The 14,733-nt window shown below is 32.2% G+C and overlaps 3 protein-coding genes and 1 non-coding gene across 4 annotated transcripts; 2 read left to right on the forward strand and 2 right to left on the reverse strand.

Annotated features, from left to right (window-relative positions):
* Positions 1 to 1,213: 1,213 nt before the first annotated feature.
* Positions 1,214 to 3,884, reverse strand: LOC18103896 (vesicle-associated membrane protein 722). The gene is made up of 5 exons (XM_006376942.3): positions 3,469 to 3,884; positions 2,873 to 3,014; positions 2,653 to 2,773; positions 1,841 to 1,903; positions 1,214 to 1,539 (listed from the first exon to the last, which is right to left on the reverse strand). The coding sequence occupies exons 1-5, from the start codon at positions 3,656 to 3,658 to the stop codon at positions 1,390 to 1,392; spliced, it is 666 nt and encodes a 221-aa protein (XP_006377004.1). The 5' UTR covers positions 3,659 to 3,884; the 3' UTR covers positions 1,214 to 1,389.
* A 5,407-nt stretch (positions 3,885 to 9,291) lies between these two features.
* On the forward strand, positions 9,292 to 11,941 carry LOC18103897 (probable polygalacturonase At3g15720). Its single transcript, XM_006376943.3, has 8 exons — positions 9,292 to 9,396; positions 9,710 to 9,847; positions 9,934 to 10,086; positions 10,194 to 10,226; positions 10,327 to 10,534; positions 10,637 to 10,718; positions 10,834 to 10,942; positions 11,045 to 11,941. The coding sequence occupies exons 1-8, from the start codon at positions 9,292 to 9,294 to the stop codon at positions 11,381 to 11,383; spliced, it is 1,167 nt and encodes a 388-aa protein (XP_006377005.1). The 3' UTR covers positions 11,384 to 11,941.
* LOC18103898 (peptidyl-prolyl cis-trans isomerase FKBP17-1, chloroplastic) lies at positions 11,911 to 14,055 on the reverse strand. The gene is made up of 4 exons (XM_006376944.3): positions 13,652 to 14,055; positions 13,454 to 13,576; positions 13,255 to 13,371; positions 11,911 to 12,222 (listed from the first exon to the last, which is right to left on the reverse strand). The coding sequence occupies exons 1-4, from the start codon at positions 14,003 to 14,005 to the stop codon at positions 12,100 to 12,102; spliced, it is 717 nt and encodes a 238-aa protein (XP_006377006.2). The 5' UTR covers positions 14,006 to 14,055; the 3' UTR covers positions 11,911 to 12,099.
* A 471-nt stretch (positions 14,056 to 14,526) lies between these two features.
* Positions 14,527 to 14,599, forward strand: TRNAK-UUU (transfer RNA lysine (anticodon UUU)). The gene has a single exon. It is a non-coding gene; the product is annotated as a tRNA-Lys (tRNA).
* The last annotated feature ends 134 nt before the right edge of the window (positions 14,600 to 14,733 follow it).

Below are 14,733 nucleotides of genomic sequence, written 5' to 3' on the forward strand. Positions count from 1 at the left end.
TTAATTAAAAATAAAAAAAATTTAATTAAAAAAATGACTAAATCCGAAATGTAAAAAAAATCAAAAGGGAATAAAATTAAAAAAATTAATTTTATGGATTATTTAAAATAAAATCAATAACAATAAAAAAAACATTGATAAAATTTGAAAGAAAAACAAATTTAAAAATTGCTTTGAATATATACGAGAAAAACTCTAAAACCAAAAAGAAAATGAAAACAAAAAAAAATAATCATCAACGCAAAACCTGATATATTTTTGCTACATATGCCACTTAAAAATGTAGGCAACATCTAAAGGATAAAAATATCGTTTGGAAATGGAGTTTGGTTGTCGATCAACATTGTACTTACCTTTTGAATAGTACGAGAGCATCCACACGTGCCCGTATGATTTTTACATTCAACCCACTTTTTATAATTAAATAATATTTTACATATACTAAATTATTAAATTACCCCTAATAGAAAAAAAAAAATAGTGAAAAGATTAAAATAAAAAACCTTGACCCAAGATTATAATAATCTAAATTTATGATCATTGTAGTTATTTTATTGTTCCATCTATAATGGAAAAGTAAAAAGCCCATTGCCCCCATATGCATTATTTTCTGTCAAAAAAATTACATTTGTTATTTTACTGTGCAAACAAATCCATTACATCCATGCCGCCAGGACCGATTGTGTTTTATTGATAAGCAGAATAGTATTTAACTGTTTTTTTTGTTTTTGTTTTTTTAGTTTAACGTGGGTGTCCGGACCAGCTTGCGCGCACCTCGACTAATTCCACGGGCCCTGAAGTTAACAACCATGTAGGTCTCCAGTGGCCATCATATGAGCAACCACAGGGCTCGAACCTGAGACCACAGAGGAAGCAAACCTCTTGGTCCCAATCTTTTATCACTGGACCACCACCTAGATGGTTAGTATTTAACTGTTTTAATCCATAAAACAATGGTCTAGCAAATCAATTTGATACAGTAAAAGTTCTACCCCATTTAGTTTCTTTTAATTAATTTAATTCTGGAAATGCAAGAATTGGAACAGATGTAAAGGAAATTCTAATATGGGCATAGATTTTGCTCAGCTAACAAGTCTGTATGCAAGCAAATGAAAATATTAGCCAGAATGGGTGGCAACAAGAAAACCCATCATTTGGGACCCCGCTTGGAGGTAATCCAACTTTTTATCTATCACGAAAGGTTGAAATGATATGACAATAACATATAGGGTTTCATTCACATTCAAAAATATGTTCTTGGACGATATATCAAAGAAATCTCTAGTTGCTGCTACACACATGGTCATAACAATATATTCAGTATCTGCTTTTGCAACTCGCAAAAGCTCTAGAAACAGTATTATCAAGCCTTCAAAGAATAGCCAGCTCTCATTTTCCACAATTAAAGCCTTTGCAAACAGAGAGGACTATGATGAGGATCAAGGCAATCAGTATTCCCAATACAATCAGCTTAACCTTCATGTTCTGCAGCCACATTTTTCTTCGGATTTGTGTCCCTTGACTGCGAAAGTCTTGTGCCTATAATTACCAATTTCCACATGCAATAAAAGGGAAATTAGTATCATTATGACAATGAAGATTAGGAAAGCATCTAAATCATTTGTCAAAAAGCATGTTAAGATGATGTTGCTATAATATCATGTGATTGTCATGAAACAGGTAGAAGTATCAATTGCAAAATTTTCATTTAAATGATTATAGAATCTCCTTCAAGCAAACCCTACATCCTTCCAAAACATTAAGCATAGGAGTATCGAAACTTTCTTAAATAGCCTACTGTTCCTTAAAAATGCCAGAAATGAGAGAGAAAATCACTTACCTGTGAATGAAGGTTCTCGGTCTTGTCCACAAGAAGTTCTATTTTCTCTCCCCTATCCAGAACCTACATCAATACAGAAAACGGATCTCTTTTGTTCAAACCTTGAAAACATGTCTTACAGGAACCAAGTGCACCTCAATCAGTCAATGAAGAGAACACATTAATTCGAAATAGGGATGCCCAAATTTCATAACCTCCAAACATAGTTAACATTTAGAAATAAAGAGACAATGGTATCCCCTACAGTCCCACCAATGAGCATAATGACCTTACAAGTCCAGCAATTTGGAGGGGGGGAAGCATACTAATAAACTGGTGCTGAAAACTCAATCCAGTGATAAAAGCTACTTGTGAACCAAAGAACAGGAATGCCATCCTGCTTAAACATAACCTCTATGCACTAATGCTCCTTAACGCACGTCCACATGTTCAAAAGGCACATGGACAAGTACACATGAACAATCTACACATGAGACATATATAGTATCTTATGAACATTTTGGTAAAACCAAATGATTCAACGGTATTATTCATTCCTGCTACAGACCAAAGTATTACAAGAAAAATAATTTGAAAATAATAAACTTGTCATAAACATGAACTACACTTACATTCAGTGATGGAACACACACCCACGGGTGCACCCATAAACAAGTAAACTTGCACAGATGCACACACGAACTTTTAAACATTTTAACATTCTAGCCTTCTGATTCAACAGGAAAACTTATGTCTGCTTTCAGTCAAGTATAACAAGAAAAAATAACTTGAAAAATGTAAATTAGGATTCAGGCAGGCATAAGGCCACTTACCTTCTCAATGTTCTCCATCATGACACCTTTAACTTCTGAAACCTGAGCTTTCACTTTCGCAAGCTTGCTTATCTCTTCAGGATGATCAGCACAATACTTCATATGTTCCTTCAATTTTGGCCTGCAACAAGTTAACAGTACACATCAATTATCAACTACAATAACAAAACAAATTTCCATGCTCATCTCTCAACGGTCTTAACCCATCCATAATACCCACCCAAATTCCTTGTTAAGACCATTGGCCTGGGCTGTGGCAGCCTTTCCACCGCCATACTTTGACACGAAATCATCCTTGACACGCTCCAGAAAAGCCATAGGCACTTGTCTTCCAGCCGATTCATCCGCAACAACACAATATGCTGCAACATCAAAAACACTCAAGTCAATATTCAACATCAAAGCATCCAGCACTAAACCACAAACACAAAAACATCAATATAACAGAAACCCAGTTAAGCAATGCACCTCACTTAAAAGTCAAAGTCACTCAGAATCCTTAAACTACTTTCATAGGTTATTTAAGAGCACTACAATTCTTAGGTTTTCCATTAACGTAACAGTTTTTGAAACCCGAACAAACAAACTCTCTCAGGTAATCCAAAAACAATTTCAACAGAATTAAACAGATCCAATTCATGTCTCATCGACAACACCTCCCTTACCAAAATCTACAGAAAACCAAACAAATCCATTTGCTAACTCTTTCTTAGCAAAAAACAACGATAGCCCAGTTAACAAAACAGAAAACCCACAGCACAAAATTCAATAAAAACCTAAAAAACTAAGCAAAAACAAGAAGCCAAAAACACTTACTAAACCCATTGTCGGCGAGGTAATTGAAAGTATGACCATCGCAGTTGTAAGTAAACTTGTTGTTAGTAGCAGGAAGTTTTTGGAGACATTGAAACGCTATGGAATTGAAATTCCCGCTGAATTCAGTGAACTCAGCAAGAATCACAGTTCCTCGTGAAACAAACGCGTAAATCAGTGATTTCTGGTTCATTTTTAAAAATTCAAAATTTGGGGTTTTCCAAATAAAGAGATCTGAGAGAGATTGTTGGTATCTCTCTCCTTGTTCTAGTCTGTTTCTTTGTTGGTTCAAGGGGGGGAGAGAGTAGAGGAGAAAGAGAAGAGGGTTTAATGAGATGTGTTTTGGGAAGGGGAAAGGGTGAGGAGAGAGAGGAAAGAGTAAAGAAAAGGAAAAGTATGGTTTAATTTAATGATGGGTTTTTGTGTGATAAAATTAAGTAATTGATTATTCAAAGGTTTGAATTTGAAGGAAAAGTAAGAGAAACTATTGTAAGAGATTGTTCTCATTTTTCACTTACATGAGACCACTTTTGTCTAATTATAGTTTCTCCAAAAACCATGTAATTGAATCTCATGGATTGTTCTAATTAGGGATGATAATTATACTTAAATTTGATGGGTATTTTTCAAATTTAATTTGAATAGATAAATATTATTAAATAAAAATAGTTTTATTTAGAGATTTGAATAAAATCCTATAAAAATATAATATAATTAAGATATGTTTTATTGAGATCCGATCCAAAAAATACATATAAATTAAATATAATTATGTATGGGTTTGTACATGTACGTGTGTATATGTATAATATTATAACAACAACTATACAACAATCTTGTATCACCAAGGAAATCACATCTCCATGTTCATGGCCTAATTTCAAAGAGTCAAAAAAATATTTCATGTATATTATGACATATATGTATTATATAAAATGATATCATGACATCAAGGCTTAGGCTCCTCCATATGATTGGAGGGGAAAAAAAAGGTTTATGTGGCTTAAAAACATTGTAGAAAATCCAGTTTTTTTAAAAAATCATTAAAAAAAAATCATCTTAAAATGAATGTATCAGCTAATCTTTTTAACATGATATATTAACCAAAAAAAAAGCTTCATGTTAGAAAAAATTGTTAGGTATACCTAATTATACAATATAAATTTCAATATAGCGTTTAAAATGTATAACTCGTATGATTCTTTAGTCTCAATGGAAATAATATATACTTTACTTAGTGTTTGATATTGTGATACCAATTATTTTTTAAAGTATTTTTTATTTAAAAATATATCAAATATTATTTTTTTTTAATTTTTTAAAACTCACTTTTTATATTAGTATATCAAAATGATCTGAAAACATTAAAAAATAATAATTTTAAAAAAAATCATAATTTTAACAAATATACAACTAGTCGCGATCCAAACGCTACCTCATCAAATGGTAAAAATAAACTTAATTTTGACATAAGAAAATCCAAGAAAAATATACACTACTTCACCATAAAACAAAATGCATTTTAATATGTTATTTGAAGATTAAATACAGACGATCCCCTTGTTTGAGGGTTATTAACTTCAATGCAACTATAAACACCAAATGATTGTGCAAACATTTCTACAAACCTCGTGCAATCAAGAATTGAAAATGTCTCACCTTGTATAGTTTTTTCCCCTACTAATTAAAGATAATTTTAAACTAATTTATATGTTAGAATAATTTTAAATTTTAGAATTAAGAGCTTAAGATTTATTCTACTTGTGTAGTCTAAAATTAAGTTTTATTTAATATAAAAAAAAATCAAATGACACTGTCCACTCCGCTTATCCCATGTCATTGACATGCAATTATAAACATGTTCACCTGAGGGTTACTTGCTAATATAATAATGAGAATATTTTTTTGTTTGAAAATGCATTAAAATAATATATTTTTTAAAAAAGTTATTTTTAATTTCAATACATCAAAACAATATAAAAATACTAAACAAACTAATTTGAAATAAAAAATAAAAAAATCAATTTTTTTAAAATATTTTTAAAATAAAAAAAACAAACGGGTGCAGGACTCCATTAATCTTAGCGATGCAAGTGTGGATCCAAAGATAAGAAGGAGGTTCATGGGATTAGGTTGTGTTAAGGATACAGACAATCTCTATCGTTTTTTAGCATAAAAGAATTGTAGTTAACTCCAAAATATCGTACAAGAAATGTGCTACCTCGAGATTATAAACTATAGAAAATTCACTTTAATTTATTATTATTGGTTTGCCTTCATTTTGCCCCAACAGCCACGTCGAAATGACGAACAATGAACAGGCGATCAGAACAGAAAGGGTGTCATTAGCTGTTTCCTGCGATAAGATTGCAGTTTGGAACTTGAAATTGTGTTTTTAAATTTTTAATTTTTTATATAAAATTACTATTTTTTATTATTTTAACATACTAATATTAAAAATAATTTTAAAATAAAACTAATATTATTTTAATATATTTTAAATCCCGACAACCCTTCTAAACACTTTAATATTCTTTATTTCTCAAAGATTTCTTTCCAAGTTCCAAAGTCACAGATAATCGATCCTTTTTTTCTATTTTCTCGTTTACAAGTAATTATAAGCTCTTTTCGTTTATTTCATATATATTGTGTGAAAATTACCCTTGAGAGGTCCAAATTACCCTTGAGAGGTCCAAATTAGCTTGTCCTAAAATACAATTTAATTGAAATAATAATAATAATCCAAGAGCTAGTTTTCATTTATTTCATAAATATTGTGTGAAAATAATTATCTATAAAAAATGATATTAATTAGTGATTGAAAAATAAGAAGAAAAAAGAATCGAGAACCGACCATCTTCCTTCTCTCTGTTTTGGTTTGCACCTCGCTCTCATTCACGATCATATCACCTTCCTTATTTTAGGTCACACATCACAAGCTTAAATGGTTTTATGTACCCACTTTTTTTTTTTTATTTGATAGATTATATAATTGTACACCTTTTAGAATTGCGTGGTGAAAGTAAATTAAATCCTACTAATTTTACATAATTTTTTTTTCAAATTCACTTATTTAATACATCGAATATATATTCATTCAATGGTTGATATTTTTTTATAAATTAATTCTATAAAAAAAATTACATAGGATTTAAATAGCTCAATAAATTTAACAGTAAAGTGCATACTATAGCATCACAAGTGTGTAGATTAAGCTATATCATTGCATGTACTACATTGTGGGTAAGCTTTTTTTTTTTTAATGTAAGAAAATATTTAGGAATTGTTAATATGTTTTTTTTGTAAAAAAAATAATAAAATTATATAGGGATTGACTTGATGTAATATGATCGACTTATAAGGTTCAAAAACAATCCGTACGACCGATAAAAATATAATTTGACTCGAAAAATCAAGACATCATCTTTTTAAAAATATTAAAATGATAATATATTAGATCGATTCATATCAACTCAAGTTGACCTGCTAAAATTATTATTCAAGTCATGATCAGACCTTGATAGCGCTATAGAAAGCAATTAAAAAACTTTATCAAACTCAGTTCTCAATTAATAATGTTGAATGATGAAATTAAAAAAATCAATTGAAAAAAGGATACAAAAACCATACGAGTCAACCGACTAAATGCACGAATTGATTATGAGATTGAGATAACATTATAGAATACGAATCATAATAAAATTATTAGCATATACTAAAAGGCCTTGGATTGATTTGAAAAAAAAAAAGACAAAAAAATAACATATATCAACTCGGGTTAACCTATCAAACTCAAGTCATGAGACCAAGTTTAAAAAAATTATAAAGTCCAATTCTCAATCAATCTAATGTTGAAAAATTTTTTTTTAAAAAAAGATATTCAATAGAAAAGAACAAAAAAACACTCAAGTCAACTTAACTAACCTACAAAACTCGTGACCCGAGTTATGAGATCATGATAATCCTATATAAAAAAAATCAAATAACAATTATGAAGTTTCATATCTTAATCAACTTAATGTTGAAAGATAAAGTTGAAAAAAAAAATTAAAAAAAAAAAACTTGAATCAACATAAATTACCAATAAAAACTCATTACCTGAGTTATGAGATCAAGATAACTTCATAAGTAAATTAAAATAAATTATGAAATTCAATTCCCACTAAACTCAATATTAAAAAATGAAATTTATTTTTTTAAAATTAAATAAAAAAATAAAAAAATAAAAAAATCTAAAAAATCTTAAGAATCAAAGTAAAAAAAGCCTTGGTATTCACTGTTCATTGTTTCAGTAAAGGTATTTTAGTATATAATAATAATAATAATACGAGGACTTGCACCATAAATTTAAGGTTTTTGTAGTTTGAATGTTTATGGAATTGTAATCTCTGCTAAAAACAAACACTACGTACAGAAATTAGGATAAATTTTATTAGTGGTAATCAATGAAGATGATTATATCATTCATGTTTATATTTACCAAATTTAATCATTTTCACTTCTATTTTATAAGTTCTTCTGCAAAGACATAGTTCATGAAACACATCTAGCTGATCACCATGATTATCAAATAATTGATGAGGAAATATTAGCTATCAATTGGAGGAAAAAAAAAAAAATCAAACAAGCAAACCTCTCTTTTGACCTCAAAAGGAGGAAAAGAAGCTAGTCTATGTCTATCTTGGGTGAAGTTTTAATGTTTTATTATTATAAAAAAAAAAGTAAAAGTTTTATGCAGCAAAATCCAAAAAGCACCGATTAGTACCTTACTTACAAGAAACTAAGATTTAGATGCGCCTCATTTTCAAAAATAAATAAATAAATTCTTTTTCCATAGCTCCATTAGAGTCAAAAGTACAAGAACCAAATTAATCTAAATCAATAAAAAAAATATTATTTTATTTTAAAAAAACTAAAATAACATTGTATTTAATTTTTTTTAAAGAACTCATACAAGGCCTCTTATAATTTTTTTTTATTAACATGGGTGTTCGGACCAGTTTGCACGCACCTCGACTAATCCTGCGGGCCCTGAAGTTAACGACCATGTAAGCCTCCAGTGACCATCATATTAGCAACCACATAGTTCGAAGTTGAGATCACAGGGGAGCAAACCCCTTAATTCCAATCTCTTACTACTAAACCACCTAGTAGATGATTGCCTCTTATAAATTTTGGTAAGGTCACAAATTGATTTATTGATTTGATCAAATTTAATCGGTTAATTTTTACTTAATTTAATATAAAATTTAAATTAAATTAGATTGCTGATTTAATAAGAATAAGTTTTTCCTGCCAAAATCAAAGGGTGACATTAAAAATCCAAACAATTTATAAAAAAAAAATCATAAAATTAAAATAGCTCTCTGAATTCTAGGATGATTCCACATACATATATGGTATGCTTATTTTTTTTATCCGTAAACTAATCTCAATCAAATTACACTGAAAACGTTGACATTGCTAATTGACATTTTCATGGCATAATCATTGTCTTAAATTCAGGCGAAGAGTGAATCATGGGAATTTAGAGAACATACTAGCTCGAAACTAAAAATATTTTACGTTTGGTAAAAAGGAAACATTCAAGACAAATCTTTTTTAATTATCCCCATTAATATCATACATAGCTCCTACCATTAGTGGCAATGCTGATTGATCCTATTTATATCTCCCTCCCTCCCTCCAATACTATATTCATTTCATAAAATTGAAGTTTCCTTTACCTCTTTTCTTTTTGATATCCTTTTGTGCTTCATAGAAATATATAATTTTTTTTTCTGGGATAATATGAAGTGCCTAGTTACCGTATTGTTCTTCTTGTGGATGGCTTCCTATTGCTCATGCCGTCTAATATCTGAGGCTACTGGAAGGAGGTTTAATGTGCTCGACTATGGTGCTGATGGAAATGGCAAAATCGATGCTACACCGGTACATGTCCTGCTTTATTTTTTTAGTAGGTTTAATGTGCTCTTGTCTATGGGAATTTTGTTTTACTTGCGAGGTATCTTTCAAGTAAATCTAAGCGATTCAGTGTATTTTAGTAAATAATTTCTTTTGAACGTTAGCTTCAAGATTTGGACTTAAAAAATCGAAAGTGGGAGCAAACCTTCTTGATTGTTGGACTTACTCTTTCGAGTTCTACGTAAATGTGTTTGTACTTTTGTTATTTTTGTTTAAGCTTGATAACCTGTATATATGTGGAGAAAACTAGATATTTATGCATTGAAAATGTACTTGAAAGGCTTTCCAAAAAGCATGGGGGGATTTCTGTCAAGCAAGTGAAGAAATGCCAACCCTTGAAGTACCAGCAGGGAAGACGTTCTTGTTGAAGTCGGTCTCATTCAGTGGCCCTTGCATGTCCAAGAACCCTCATGTTTTGGTACGTTTTCATCAAATATTTTGTTTTATTTAATCATTGACAAACTGGGTCAGTGAAAAAATCTAGCATTGTTTTTCTGATTGTAGATCGAAGGTACAATCGTTGCACCAAACAGCTTTGATTCATGGGATGATGATGATTATGAAAAATGGATTGGATTCACAGCCGTTGTTGGTCTCATTGTTGATGGAGGGGGAAGATTTGATGGACGAGGAGAAGCTTGGTGGAAAGCTTGCAATGTATGTCTACCTTTTGATCAATAAAGTTTAGCTAATTCCTTCCAAGTTATCTTTCTTGAACTGTTACTCATTTTAATATGAATGTTAACCAAAACAATTCTCTTCAGGATAATGATAGTGCCTGCTCGAAACGTCGCCAGGTGAGATTTATTGATCGATTAGTCTTCATCATCCTTAAAACATACAGTGAATCCTTTTATTATTTTCTGATTGTGTAAGTGATGAATGTTGCGGATGTAGGCTCTCCATTTCAACAAATGCAATGGTCTCCGCCTAAGTAACTTGCACCATGTCAACAGCCAAAAAGGTCACATATGCATAAATGCATGTGATGATGTCGAAGTCTCCAATCTTCAAATCCTTGCACCAGATGAGAGCCCAAATACTGATGGGATTGATATCTCTGAGTCAAACCATGTCAACATCCACGACTCTTTTATAGGAACCGGTGATTGAACTTTCTAAGATTTTCCCTATCCTTATGCTGCTGGATCTTCATTGATTATCAATTAGTTTGCTTATACATGCACATATGGTTTTGTTCAATTAGGTGATGACTGTATTGCCATCAATGGTTTTTCCACTTCCATTAATGTTACTGGTGTCAAATGCGGACCAGGCCATGGTATAAGGTTTGTCAGCAAACTTGAACAGTTCACCACTAATGTTTTATTGGGTTGTGTTTAATTTCTTCAAACATTCTAAAGTTCTTGATTTATGGTTTTTGATTCTTAACTCTCTGTGCAGTATTGGAAGTCTAGGAAAGGATGGAGCCTATGAAACAGTAGAAGATGTCCATGTTAAAAGCTGTGCCTTCAAAGGAACTCAGAATGGTGTACGAATCAAGACATGGGAGGTAACCATGGAAAGAACCAAAACTTTTATGTCATTTCATGTTATTACACTTATGTCATTTCATGTTAAACCCTAAACAAAAAATGTTTTTTTTGCTCTCTAGACCGGATCAGGATATGTCAGGAAGATCACATTTGAGGATATCACATTTGTAAATTCCGAAAACCCTATTATTATTGACCAACAGTACAATCCTAATGGAAACAGGGGTGGCTCAGGAATAAAAATCAGCGATGTTACATACCGCAATGTGCGTGGATCTTCAGCTGATGAGGTAGCAATCGCTTTGAATTGTGCTGGCAAAGCGGCTTGCACCAACATTGTAATGGACAACGTTAAAATTACCTCCTCCAATCCTGGAAAACAAATACGCGCCTCTTGCAATAATGCCAAGGGAACTGCCATCTCTGCCTCTCCAACTGTGCCCTGCCTATCAAGTTGACTATAGCCTTTTCAGTGCAGCTGCAGTTGTAATTTGGAAACTATAATATTATTTCACTCAATGTCCTCAGCTCTCAAAGATAGGTGGTATAGAATAATGCAGCAATTGGCAGCAAAGTCTTCTATGGGATGTTATCCAAAGAGACTATTGGCAGTGTAGAGTTTATGAAGTAATTTCAGTCACACTCTTAAGGTTTATGGGCAAGGTTTTTTTCCTCCCCTTTAATTTCTGTCCATCTTATTTGTCATGAACTTGCATTGATACATTCAGTGCAAGAATCTTCTGGAGTTTACAAGCTTGTCAGTTTACAGGCATTGATAAGCAGGGGGTAAAATGAAATATTGCAGGTATTTAGGGAAGAACATACATCAGATACAGAATCATATATTTGCTACTTTTTAACGAGCTTAATTCCTTTCCTGATGAAAGAAAGTTAAGAAACTGTAGATAAATTGAAAATCAGCAACAAAATATCTCTGGTTTAAATGGAAAATAGGAAACAAAGGCTTGTTACCAGTTACGAATCCTGGAACAAAGAAACTGCTGCTTTATTTGAGCTAAAATCTTCACTTGAAAAAATGACTGTCTCTAGCATTACTCAAACACAATTGTTGTCCGTAAAGTGTACAAAATCTTGATCGGTGGTAAATAGATTAAATTCAAAAGCTTACTTATGAACATGTAATTGCTTGTCTTTTCTATTCAAGATATTTGCTTCACTGATTCCTCAGGCTGACAAGCTCAATGTCGAATATAAGAGTTCCCAATGTTGAGCCTTCTCCATTGGCAAGACGTGTTGGATTGAAAATGGTAGTAAACAGCCTCTGCCTGTCGAAGAACTGCTAAGAATAACAGAATATAAGTGAGAATCCAGATGCGTATCTAAGAAAATTTAGGCCAGAAGTCACTCAACGTATTGAAGTTACACAACTCTCCAGGAAGGATCCAGTATTTCTTTTTATCAATGACAAATGCCTCAAAGAGTTTGAAATGTTCAGATTTGTGTTTTTTCTTGAACCGAAAGTCTTACGTACGAAAGAGGTGTCTTTATCAGAGTGAACAATAAGAGTTGAGAACTCTTCCATCCACAATAAATAGCTCAACCAAATGTTACAGGACAGAGACAGAAAATGAAACACTGATTTATGGTTATGGTGTAATGATGTCTTGAAAATCTCAGTGTTTTCAATGCAAATCTTGAGCCCTAGTAGGTAGACTGAATCGGGATTTCAGAGGCAGAGTCCCCTGGACATGACCGTACTAGACTTTTCTGAACCTATTTTTCCCTATGGATAGCAAATTGTGTTTGAAGAAGTATCGTTTAAAAAATAGACTTTACTGGAGCTTGAAAGTTTCTAGCGACTGTTCTTGGTCCTGTAAGAAACTCATGAAGCTTAGATATGCTGTTTGCGGAAAATCAGCCACGCTATTGCGAAAGGGGAAGAATCTTTCCTCTTGTGAGATAATTGGCATCCTCATGTCCCTCTTGCTAAAGAATATAGGACTAGACTGATTTATGAAACTTCAATCTCTAGTGATGCAAACTGCAAAGGTGTCTTCAACTATTTCTGGTTATGAGTGGCATTAGCCAAATGCAAGGCCAGACGAAATGAATGGATGACATTTGAAGTGTTATGTGGGCATTATTCATCCTTGTTCCAGTAACATTGCATCTTGGCAAACTGCTCCGATACTTAGAGCCCACGAACACTAAAAGTAAGGCTTTAACATTTGGCAAATGACCTATGCCCTACAAATTGCTTCATTTAGAATAACCAGGGAAACAACATACATGGCCATAGTACTGCAGATAATTATAGATAACCTAAGAGAGGAGAAAGAAAAAGAAAGGTTAAATAAGAAAAACAAACATTGGGAGGTAAAGGTTCTTGAGTGGTATTCTGGTAACCCTGTGAAGGTGGAATGATGACTCTACGAACCCCACCAACTTTCATTGATCTCACGGCCGTTTCAATGCCAGCAATGACCTGCCATGCCATGCCGGCAAGTAAGTAGTACAAGATTAATCTACCTTTTGACTTGATCTCTAACTAATAGTAACTACCTTACCTTCCCAGAACCAAGTGTGAAAACAAAAGGAACAGGTTCACCAGCACTGTCTTTGTGATCATACGTTGAATCAAACCTCCACCCTTGTTTTGCTGCCAACCTTCCATAGTAATGTATTGCAACCTTCATACATTTGAATGGATGGGCTTAATTACAGGCTTTAATATGATTATCTGAAGTGAGAGGAGAGGAGAATACCTGGTCTCCCTCATCGGGGACTGGACCGGAACCAATGCGAAGGTCCAAGGCCTTGACACCACCAGAATTTGGGAGGTCCAAGAAGTCAGTAATTGAAGTAGCAGAAGAAGCAGCAGGACATGAGAAGGTAGGTATAGAAAACAGTGCTGTGGATAAGGAAATGATAGACAATGAGAGAGCCCTTCTTGTTGGCGAAGGAGGTGATGGAGAAGTTGAAGAGATCGGAGGTGATGAGGGGAGGTGGTGGGGTACGTGAAGGGATGGGAAGCAGTTCAGCAATACCAAAACCTTATCCATTTTTTGGGGAGGCATGGTCGGATAGTACATAATCTTGTTGGGGAAATACACGATCATAATTATGTTGGAAAATAATAATTAGCGAATGGATGAAAAATGTGTAATTTTTTCTCTAACTATTTGGACTTGGAGAACTAGGTCACGTATATGGTCCATGATTTTGTGATTTTTGAAAGATCTTGGTGTCTTATTAGGAAAATGATGCATAATACTTTTTTAAAATAATTTCTTTTTAGATTTTTTATTTATTTTAATATCAGTATATTAAAATCATTGAAAATATTAAAAAATTATTAATTTAATAGTTTTTAAATAAAATATATTTTTAAAATGTACTTAAAAATAACAGCTATTATACTTTAAATGCACGAGACTAAGAATACACATATAATTTTATTTATGATTTCATCATTATTAAAAATCATAAGGAGGATGAATCCTGTTTACTTTTATTTTAATAGTTCTTAGCTGCTTTTTGATAAAATATAAAATAAAAAAAAAGGGAAAGAAAGGAAACTATACCTTGTCCAGATAAACAGTTTTATACATTACATACGCGTGAAGGAAGAAAACGTACAGCCGTCTTAGCTCAGCTGGTAGAGCGCATGGCTTTTAACCATGTGGTCGTGGGTTCGATTCCCACAGACGGCGACTGTTAACTCTCGAGTTCACTTTTCTTAACTGATATAAATTTTAATTTTAAAAAATAAAGATATTCTCATTTTTCGTATAATAAGATTAAATTGTTATTACATTAACATTACACTTTTATGTTTTGGAATTTT

Source organism: Populus trichocarpa, chromosome 12 (assembly GCF_000002775.5).
Source record: "Populus trichocarpa isolate Nisqually-1 chromosome 12, P.trichocarpa_v4.1, whole genome shotgun sequence".
Taxonomy (NCBI): Eukaryota; Viridiplantae; Streptophyta; class Magnoliopsida; order Malpighiales; family Salicaceae; genus Populus; species Populus trichocarpa.